Genomic DNA, 11,223 nt, shown 5'->3' with positions numbered 1-11,223 from the left:
GTGTGTGTGTCTGTGTACGTGTCTGAGTGACTGCGTGGGTGTGTATGTGTGTGTCAGTCAGTGAGTGAACAAGGGGGTTTACTGGTTCCTGTGTGAGTGAGTGAATATGGGGGTTTACTGGTTCCTGTGTGAGTGAGTGAATAAGGGGGTTACTGGTTCCTGTGTGAGTGAGTGAATAAGGGGGTTACTGGTTCCTGTGTGAGTGAGTGAATAAGGGGGTTACTGGTTCCTGTGTGAGTGAGTGAATAAGGGGGTTTACTGGTTCCTGTGTGAGTGAGTGAATAAGGGGGTTACTGGTTCCTGTGTGAGTGAGTGAATAAGGGGTGGTTCGTATGGTGGCTTCCTGTGTGAGTGAGTGAATAAGGGGGTTACTGGTTCCTGGTGATGAGTGAATAGGGGTTACTGGTTCCTGCAGTGATAGGGGTACTGTCTGTAGGAGCTGCTGAGTGATGATAAGGGGTTCGGTTCCTGGTGAGGTGATGGGTTCGGAGTGATAGGGCTCAGATTTTTCCTCAGACAGCGCGCGGCTAGCAGGCAGGTGGATGCCGTTGGCGGTTTTTCCATTCTGCACCGGTTCTGTGAGCAAGCACACAGAAAATCACAGGTGTTTCGTCGCCATGGCGACTGGGCTTAAAGGCACAGCTGGCAGGATGGGGATTTGGGGAGTACCTCCAGTCGAATGGCACTTCCTGCCGAGCACGAAGGTGTAGGGCCTCTGCTTGAAGGTCAGGTCAAACAAGTATACCTGCACACAGGAGCAGCCACATCAAACGCAGGCAGGCACACCTCTCAACACTGAACTGTCCAATCAGAGGCTGGATTTACCTGTTCCCCGCCCATGTTGACCAGAAGCTCAGTGCCGTCGGGGCTGAAGGTGACGTAGGTGGCCACTAGCACCCGTAGCCTGTTGTTGTAGTCTGGAAGCTTCACTGGCAGATGGCCTACAAAGGAAGCAGGAGACTGAGAATCAAGTCATACACATGCCAATATTGCCCTCTAGTGGTCCCCTGGGTACACACAAGCTAACCCTGAGTAAAACAAACATACGCACACCACCACTGCCCTCTACTGGTCCCCCGGGTACACACAAGCTAACCCTGAGTAAAACAACCATACGCACACCAACACTGCCCTCTAGTGGTCCCCAGAGTAAGCGCACTCAAACCCAAAGTAAAGCAGCCAATCAAGGACTGCAGGTAAGCAGCTCTGGCCAGCACACACCTGCTACAAAGTACTGCCCCGCCCCGTCAGGAATGGGCTTCTGTCTATCGCAGAAGGTGTGCACACCTGCCGCAACATTCTGGTTCATCGATTTCCTGAGAGAGAGAGAGAAAGAGAGAGAGGGGGGGAGGGACAGAGAGAGAGAGGGAGGGAGAGAAGGGGAGGGACACAGAGAGAGAGAGGTCAGTCCCCACAGTGACAGAAGCTCTTGTGCTGTAGGTGTTACCTGTAGGATCACTGCAGTCTATTTAGGCAGCACACATCTGCCCTTTCAAACATCGCTCAAATTCAGAGGGGTTGTGGCCCATGTGTTGTAATATCCTGTTGTAATATAATGTGTTACAAAATATGTTTGTAATGCATGTTTTGGGGGTACCTGTGGCTGTAATGTGCAGTTTTGGGGTATCTGTGGTTGTAATGTGAGGTTTTGGTGTATCTGTGGTTGTTTTGGGGTACCTGGGGTTGTAATGTGCGGTTTTGGGGTACCAGTGATTGTTCTGGGGAACCTGTGGTTGTAATGTGCGGTTTTGGGGTACCTGTGGTTGTAATGTGTGGTTTTGGGGTACTTGTGGTTGTTTTGGCGTACCTGTGGTTGTAATGTGTGGTTTTGGGGTATCTGTGGTTGTCATATGCAGTTTTGGAGTACCCGTGGTTGTAATGTGCAGTTTTGGGATACCTGTGGTTGTAATGTGCAGTTTTGGGGTACCTGTGGTTGTAAAGTGCGGTTTTGGGGTACCTGTGGTTGTGGATCATGCGGATGTCGTACAGCCTGACAAAGGGCCCATTGGCTCCGACTGCCAGGTAGTTGTTGTCACGGGGATTTACAGCCAGACATTTGGCCTCCACCAGCTGCCCACAGTATTCCGTCAGATCTATCAGCACCTCCGAGCGTTTACTGCTCTCCCGCAAGTCATACTGTCTGTGGAAGAAGCAGAGTGTTACACACACACACTCTCACACACACACACACTCACACACACACACACACACTCACACACACACACACACACACACACACACACACTCACACACACACACACACACACCTCACACACACACACACCCACACACACACACTCCACACACACACACACACACACTCTCACACACACACACACACACCACACACACCACACCACACACACACACACACTCACACTCACACACACACACACACACACTCACACACACACTCACACACACACAACATCACACCACACACACTCACACCACACACACACACACACACACTCGCACACACACTCACACCACACACACACCACACACACACACTCCACACACACACTCACCACCACACACACACACACACACACACCACCACTCACACACACCACCTCACACCACACACACTCACACACACTCACCACACACCACACACACTCACACTCACACATCACACACACCTCACACCACACTCACCACACTCACCACACTCACCACATCACACCCACCACATCACATCACACTCACACACACACACACACTCACACACACACACACTCACACACACACACACCCTCACACACACTCACACACACACACACTCAACCCCGGGGCAGTTGAGCTCGTACCTGATGATGCCGTCCTCGGCGGCGCTCCAGAAGGTCTGAGGCCACATGGGCGCGGTGGCGATGCGCTTGACGCGGTTAGTGTGGTCAGAGAACATGTGGATGGTCTCCTTGGCTATCAGGTCATGCACATGCACCTTGGTGTCCGCCGCACCTGTTACTAGGATACGGTCCCCAGAGTGGGGCAGGAACTATAGAGGGAAACATTGTTTAGATAGAGAGAGAGAGAAGGGGAGTGAGAGTGAGTGTGTGTGCGAGTGCGTGAGTGAATACGTGTGTGCGTGCGTGCGAGTGTGTGTGTGCGCGAGTGCATGTGTGTGTGTGTGTGAGTGAGTGTGTGTGCGAGTGCGTGCGTGCGTGCGTGTGCATGTGAGTGTGTGTGAGTGCGTGCGTGCTTGTGTGCAAGAGTGAGTGTGTGTGTGAGTGCGTGTGTGAGTGAGTGTGTGTGTGAGTCTGTGTGAGTGTGTGTGTGTGTGAGTGAGTGTGTGTGTGCATGTGTGAGTGCGTGAGTCCGTGTGAGTGCGTGCGAGTGCATGCGTGTGAGTGCGTGTGTGAGCGTGCGTGAGCGTGTGTGCGCTTGTGTGAGTGCGTGCATGCGAGAGTGAGTGTGCGTGCGAGTGCATGTGTGTGTGCGTGCGAGTGTGTGTGAGTGTGTGTGCGAGTGCGTGTGTGTGTGCGTGAGTGTGTGTGAGTGTGTGCGCGAGTGCATGTGTGAGTGCGTGCGTGGGATTGGGAGAGTGCGTGTGTGAGTGTGTGTGAGTGCGTGTGTGTGTGAGTGAGTGTGTGTGTGTGAGTGCGTGTGAGTCTGTGTGAGTGAGTGTGTGTGTGCGTGCGTGTGAGTGAGTGTGTGTGTGTGTGCGCGTGTGTGTGTGTGTGAGTGTGCATGTGTGTGAGTGCGTGTGAGTGTGCATGTGTGCGTGTGAATGCGTGTGTGTGAGTGCATGTGAGTGAGTGCGTGAGTGCGTGTGTGAGTGTGCATGTGTGCGTATGAATGCGTGTGTGTGTGAGTGTGTGTGAGTGTGTGCGTGCTTGTGTGCAAGAGTGAGTGTGTGTGTGTGAGTGCGTGTGAGTGAGTGTGTGTGTGTGTGTGTGTGTGTGTGAGTGCGTGTGTGAGTGCGTGTGTGTGAGTGAGTGCGTGAGTGTGCATGTGTGCGTATGAATGCGTGTGTGTGTGAGTGTGTGTGTGTGAGTGCGTGTGTGTGATTACGTGCGAGTGTGTGTGTGTGAGAGTGTGTGCTTTGTTCTGGACCTTGACAGAGAAGATGTTGGCGGCGTGGCCGGTGTGCATGGTGATGAGCTTCTTGTGGCGGAAGGGGTCCCAGACGATGGCGTGCTGGTCGTCCGAGCCGGAGGCTAACAGGCTGAAACACACGGTTAACATTAACACCCGTCACCTCACAACCACACCCACTACCCTAACTACGCCCACAACCACACCCTCTACCCCAACCACATCCACATCCACAACCACACCCACTACCCTAACTACGCCCACAACCACACCCTCTACCCCAACCACATCCACAACCACACCCACTACCCTAACAACGCCCACAACCACACCCTCTACCCCACCCACATCCACACCCACACCCACTACCCTAACAATGCCCACAACCACACCCTCTACCCCACCCACATCCACAACCACACCCACTACCCTAACTACGCCCACAACCACACCCTCTACCCCAACCACATCCACAACCACACCCACTACCCTAACTACGCCCACAACCACACCCACTACCCTAACTACGCCCACAACCACACCCTCTACCACAACCACATCCACATCCACAACCACACCCACTATCTAACAACGCCCACAACCACACCCTCTACTCCAACCACATCCACAACCACACCCACTACCCTAATTACGCCCACAACCACACCCACTACCCTAACTACGCCCACAACCACACCCTCTACCCCAACCACAAGCACTACCCTAACTATGCCCACAACCACACCCTCTACCCCAACCACATCCACACCCACTACCCTAACTATGCCCACAACCACACCCTCCACACTAACCACATCCACAACCACACCCACTACCCTAACAACGCCCACAACCACACCCTTTACCCCAACCACATCCACATCCACAACCACATCCACTACCCTAACTACGCCCACAACCACACCCACTACCCTAACTACGCCCACAACCACACCCTCTACCCCAACCACATCCACACCCACTACCCTAACTACGCTCACAACCACACCCTCTACCCCAACCACATCCACAACCACACCCACTACCCTAACAACGCCCACAACCACACCCTCTACCCCAACCACATCCACAACCACACCCACTACCCTAACAACGCCCACAACCACACCCTCTACCCCAACCACATCCACAACCACACCCACTACCCTAACTACGCCCACAACCACACCCTCTACCCCAACCACATCCACAACCACACCCACTACACTAACTACACCCACAACCACACCCTCTAACCCAACCACATCCACAACCACACCCTCTAGCCTAACTATGCCCACAACCACACCCTCTACCCTAACCACATCCACAACCACACCCTCTAGCCTAACTACATCCCCAACCACACCCACTACCCTAACTACGCCCATAACCACACCCTCTACCCCAACCACATCCACAACCACACCCACTACCCTAACTATGCCCACAACCACACCCTCTACCCTAACCACATCCACAAACACACCCTTTACCATAACCACACCCACAACTAAAAACTGCCCCCCCAGCCAACTCAAACTGCCCCTCCCCTCCAGCACTTACTCGCCCTTCTCATTCCATTCCAGGCAGTTGACACATCCTGAGTGGCCCTGAGAGAGGGAGAAATTAACTCCTTTAATGAACTTGTGTACATAAAAAGAACATTTATCTAAATCAACCAGCACTCCAAAACAAATAAAATAAAATGATAATAAAGAATAAAGAGAGAAAGAGAGAGAGAGGGAGTGAGGGGGGAGAGAAAAAAACTCCATTCCCTGAACACTATAAACACAATTTACACCCATATACACACCCACACAATACACCCACACACAATACACCTACACACACTACATCCACACACTATACCCACACACTTCCACATAAACTCACACACACACTCTTCCACTATACACACATAAACCACACCATGCACATCACATGCAGGCACACAAACACATACACTCTGCACTCAAGCACAGGCACACATGGCAGGCTCCTGATTGGCTGTAGCATTACCTGTAGCTCCGCCTCCAATCCCAGTCTCTTGATGAAGGAGTCAGTCACATGGTAGTGTCTTTGGAAGCCCAGTGCTCCCTGATCCTAAACAAGCACAGCAGCAATCAGCATTTCCACAGCAGTCCCACCCAACCGGAATCAACACCGCTTTCTAAAAGACTTTTTTTTTAAACTTATGACTAAATTTACAATGAAACAATGACCCACCATCTCTTTAAAACAATTCATTTTGATATCAAATATTGGCCTAATAACTGCAGTAGGACTCATTATCTTACACCCCAGTACACATCGTATCAGAGCTGTGTGCAGTTAGAGCCACTGCACACTGTGCATACGGTATCAGAGCTGTGTGCAGTTAGAGCCACTGGCACACTGTGCACACGGTATCAGAGCTGTGTGCAGTTAGAGCCACTGGCACACTGTGCATACGGTATCAGAGCTGTGTGCAGTTAGAGCCACTGGCACACTGTGCACACGGTATCAGAGCTGTGTGCAGTTAGAGCCACTGGCACACTGTGCACACGGTATCAGAGCTGTGTGCAGTTAGAGCCACTGGCACACTGTGCACACGGTATCAGAGCTGTGTGCAGTTAGAGCCACTGGCACACTGTGCATACGGTATCAGAGCTGTGTGCAGTTAGAGCCACTGGCACACTGTGCACACGGTATCAGAGCTGTGTGCAGTTAGAGCCACTGCACACTGTGCATACGGTATCAGAGCTGTGTGCAGTTAGAGCCACTGCACACTGTGCATACGGTATCAGAGCCGTGTGCAGTTAGAGCCACTGGCACACTGTGCACACGGTATCAGAGCTGTGTGCAGTTAGAGCCACTGGCACACTGTGCACACGGTATCAGAGCTGTGTGCAGTTAGAGCCACTGGCACACTGTGCACACGGTATCAGAGCTGGCAGCAGTTGAGCAGCAGCTTAGTGTTTGAGCCTGAGACTGCAGACATGGCTCAGCTGAGTCGAGAGCCTGCCGACACAGCAGGCCTCAATAATGCCCCACAATGCCCCTAAATGCCCCACAAAGCCCCTAAATTACCCACAATACCTCACATTGCCCCTAAATCCCACCAAATGCCCCACGTTGTCTCTAAATGCCCCATAATGCCCCTAAATGCCACACAATGCCCTGATATGACCCACCATGCCCCACAAAGCCCCTAAATTACCCTCAATGATCCATAATAGTCCATTATGCCCCTAAATGCCCCACCATTCCCCACAGTGCCCCACAGTGCCCTATAATGCCCCACCGTGCCCCACAGCGCCCCCTAGTGCCCCCTAGTGCCCCGGGTCCAGCTGTAGCAGTAGTGCTGAAGGTTACAGGAGCAGCTGTCAGCAGGTCTCTCACCCGGAGCTGCCTGTGCAGGATGTTACTGGTGATGTTCACAGCAGCCATGGCCTCACAGCAAATCATAAGGTACGGGTCAAGGTTCAGGGGTTAGGGGTCAGAGGGCATTTGGACAGTCCAGGGTTCTGTAGACAGAGCTTTCCCACTGCAGAGGCACTACATTGGACCAGCCTACAGAGACAGGAGAGGAGATACAAGACATCAACGGCAGGAGCCACAGTGTACCGTAGACTTACACACAGAGAATCAGACAGAACACAGATAAAAACATATCATTTATGCATTACAGCCCTTCTGACACATGTTCCAAGACATAGTTTGTGAACTGAAAAAGTCTGAACTGAACACACTGTGATATGTACAGTGCCACCAAACCGTACTGTGTTACCAGCTTTGGTAAGAAAACCCTGGTTATGACCCACAGTAGCCACGGCAGAATATATTACTGAATCAAATCCACATCCACACACAGAATCAATGAGATTAACAGTTCATTTCAACAGGTGTATAGGAGCACAGGCACTCCGGGAACCTGCAAAAAGGCTCTGCACTGAAAAATGACACCAAATTCCAAAGTTGTTTTTGATTCTTGACTGACGGACTGCTGGATAAACTACACCCCCTGTGTGTGGGCTGCCCCCCTTGGGTGTGGCGGGGGGGGGGGCTGTGCTCAGTAAAGAAGAGAAACTGACCAAACATCTGAATATTAAACACAATAATTTGGCGGGATTGACCCATGTGAATTAAAGCTCCATAATTTTGATGGTAATGTATTAATGTATTCAGAGGCGAATTCATTTAAAATCTAACAATGTATGCCATTAAACTGAATTACATTACATTACATTACATTCATTTGGCAGACGCTTTGATCCAAAGCGACATACAAAAGTGCATTTTCATGATCGTAGACAACTGCTGAACACGGGTTCAGTAAGGTACAATGACTTATTTTGTACAGCCATTTCTAGCCGAGAGCAATGAACACTATCCTGGTCTAACATCTGCAAAGCCAACTGGGCAGAAGAATAAGGTTAGTGAATCATCAGTTACTCCTGTATTACGCTAAACACAGCCCGAATTTAGATAAATTTAAAAGACAGTCAAAGCGCATTAACCGGGAGAAAACGTGCCGGCTGCCCGCTGCACACTCGCGTGCACTCACCTGAACCTCCGCCGAACCCCGTAACCACGCCCACATCACACATCAACAGATCTACTAGATCATCTAGAAATTATACACGCAGATCTAAATACAGCTACACAACTAAATGCATCTGAACAACTATGGCCGAAGAAAACTGTAAACATTTCGTAGCGCAGATAACGTTAGTTAATACAAAACGACTGATGTTATAACTGACCAACTGTAACTTACTCTATAACAGAACGACTGATTTAGCACACGCCAATATTACGGATTGGCACTCACGATACATTTTTCGTGGCGGTTGCCACGAATAATTTCACAATCTAGTATTAGTCGTATGGCTTTATTATTGTCTCTGTAGTGCTTGCTAGCTTCATATAAACTCAACTATCGAGCTAATATTCTTTTAACGATTGAGCTAAGCTACTGATTTGTTAGCGCGCAAGAAAACGCAATGCATCTGTATGTAACGTTAGTTAACTTAGCTAAAAAACACATGCACTCAATTCACTAGACTATCTAATGTTGTTAACTGACTAATCAAACACTAATCGCTAACGTCAGTTAACGACACCATGGGGGCATTTAGCCAAACTGGCATCTAGCTAACGAGCGAGTTAGCCATATTTACAACAAACGCAGTTAGCTAGCTTGCAGACTACTTCCAACGGCGCCTTTCGCCTAACATGCTAGCTCGCGTTAGCTAACTGCTTGTTTGCTGGGAACGTAACTGCAACCACTGTTGAGCTGTTAGCTATGTGGTCCCAACAAAAAGCTAGCTACGCACTTGCCGTCAGTTTAATAAAAGATCGCCAGTGTGTAGACGCATTCAGCTGGCTACGACGACAGGATCTTGCCGTATATCCGACTGCCTTACAAAGGAGGCAGCCCTGTTTTACACCTGACAGCTCGTCTATCACACATTCCTGTGTAACGTTAGCTGCCTAGCCTGCACTGTGTTTGGATGGCTAACGCTAGTAAGGCTATACACACATCTCACTTACCTGTCTGGCCTATTGCTGCTGGATGGAATTCGTAACTCTGAGGAAAACGTCCTATATATTCACGAAACTAGTAAATATCAGCAAAATTAATCCAAGTCAGAGTCCACCGTGGTGACAAACGAGCAGCGAACACTCGAATTTAGTATTTTCATCTTCGTAATTTAGACTTCACTATATGTTTTTCTCAAATTGCAATGCCAATGCTGATCCTACCTCTAAACTCTTACGCAATGTTTTAAACTTAGCCCGTCTTGGCGTCTAACACCCTTACGGAACAATCGAGCGTAAGAACTTCCCTGAATTTTAACGTAAATTATGTTTTGTCGCAACCAAAATTTAACAATGACAGTTTCCTGAACCAATAAAAATATCACATTTCCGGAACTCCACAAAGAAGGCGGACTATTAAAGTCGCACTGTCTTATGGAACATGTAGTTTTTCTTTGAGCTTAAAATACACATGCAGGTGTCTCAGCCTACTACTGCTTCTGGCAGGATCCGATCCTGTGGCAAGATCTTATCCACAATGTACCCAGAATTTCATCCCTGGCCTCGCGCGGTCACTCAGCAGAAAATGGCACAAGTAATGATAGTTTTTAATAAAACATAAAATCTGTACAAAAGAAAGCACATTGGACACATGTTTTTGGCAAATTTATCTAATTTAAGCATTTGAAAATAAATATATTGAAAACCACAATCCATAACTATGGAGCTCCTTTTGTATAACTTTTTCCATGCATCTGTAATTTTATGTAGTTGGATTAAACTGCTGGGAACAATCCTGCAATTATTTAGAACGCTAGATTGGTGTTCTGGGACTCCCTGTGCTGTATGTATGTATCTCATAAAAAACACGTTTTCAACGTACAAAAATGCCAAGTTACTAAAAACTATTGATATCAAAATGACGCCAAGTTACGATACTACAAACAATATAGGCTATCTTGCCTCACCGAAATGACATAAGATGTATCTCAAAGCAATGCTACCCAATATTTCCTCAGTTCTTTCAAGTCACTTGGCCCTGTGTATAAGCATGCACTACATGAACAGGCCAAATATATGTGTGGATGGCTGTCTCACAGTCAAGATTGATTGAATAGGTGTGTGTATGTCCAATTTGTATTGGTATGTAGGCCTATGTATTTCGCTGCCCAGGCTTTCTGTTGCGTGAATGATAGTATGTTTCTTGGTACAAGTGTGTTTGTGAATGTGAATGTAAGATGCTGCCAGGGAAATGTCCCCATGCGGATAAAGAAGTTCTCTATGTGTGTATGTACAATATGTGTTTTACATGCAGTATTTATTGTACGTAGCAAATATACAATAACTTGCACATGTACTCAAATTCAGTTCAGAAGCAAGTATAAACATGTTTTCTGGAGAAATGTGCTTCCTGTCATTGCTCAGCAGCAGTTCTGTACATTAATGAATTTATACATTAATTTCAATGTACAATGTTCAATGTGTTCCATGAGGCAATTCGAAATATTTGTCTCTTTGATCTGACAGAAAGTTTGCATGACATTGTGAAATGGTAAGATTAGAAAACACAGGGCCAAGTGACTTGAAAGAACTGAGGAAATATTGGGTAGCATTGCTTTGAGATACATCTTATGTCATTTCGGTGAGGCAAGATAG

The 11,223-nt window shown here is 48.6% G+C and overlaps 1 protein-coding gene across 1 annotated transcript in view; it reads right to left on the bottom strand.

Annotated features, from left to right (window-relative positions):
• Positions 1-9,893, bottom strand: part of wdtc1 (WD and tetratricopeptide repeats 1) — a 13,598-nt gene extending 3,705 nt beyond the window's left edge. Inside the window, exons 1-11 of the mRNA XM_064332583.1 lie at positions 9,580-9,893; positions 7,426-7,596; positions 6,064-6,147; positions 5,608-5,654; positions 4,060-4,171; positions 2,814-3,001; positions 1,958-2,140; positions 1,222-1,316; positions 826-941; positions 670-745; positions 501-576 (exon numbers count right to left, since the gene is read on the bottom strand). Coding sequence (XP_064188653.1) covers positions 501-576; positions 670-745; positions 826-941; positions 1,222-1,316; positions 1,958-2,140; positions 2,814-3,001; positions 4,060-4,171; positions 5,608-5,654; positions 6,064-6,147; positions 7,426-7,491 — 1,043 coding nt within the window. The 5' untranslated portion in view covers positions 7,492-7,596; positions 9,580-9,893. The remainder of the gene's footprint in view (positions 1-500; positions 577-669; positions 746-825; positions 942-1,221; positions 1,317-1,957; positions 2,141-2,813; positions 3,002-4,059; positions 4,172-5,607; positions 5,655-6,063; positions 6,148-7,425; positions 7,597-9,579) is intronic.
• Positions 9,894-11,223: the final 1,330 nt, after the last annotated feature.

The sequence above is a fragment of the Anguilla rostrata genome, chromosome 1 (assembly GCF_018555375.3).
Source record: "Anguilla rostrata isolate EN2019 chromosome 1, ASM1855537v3, whole genome shotgun sequence".
NCBI classification, from domain to species: domain Eukaryota; kingdom Metazoa; phylum Chordata; class Actinopteri; order Anguilliformes; family Anguillidae; genus Anguilla; species Anguilla rostrata.
This window is presented reverse-complemented; position numbering and strand designations above follow the sequence as displayed.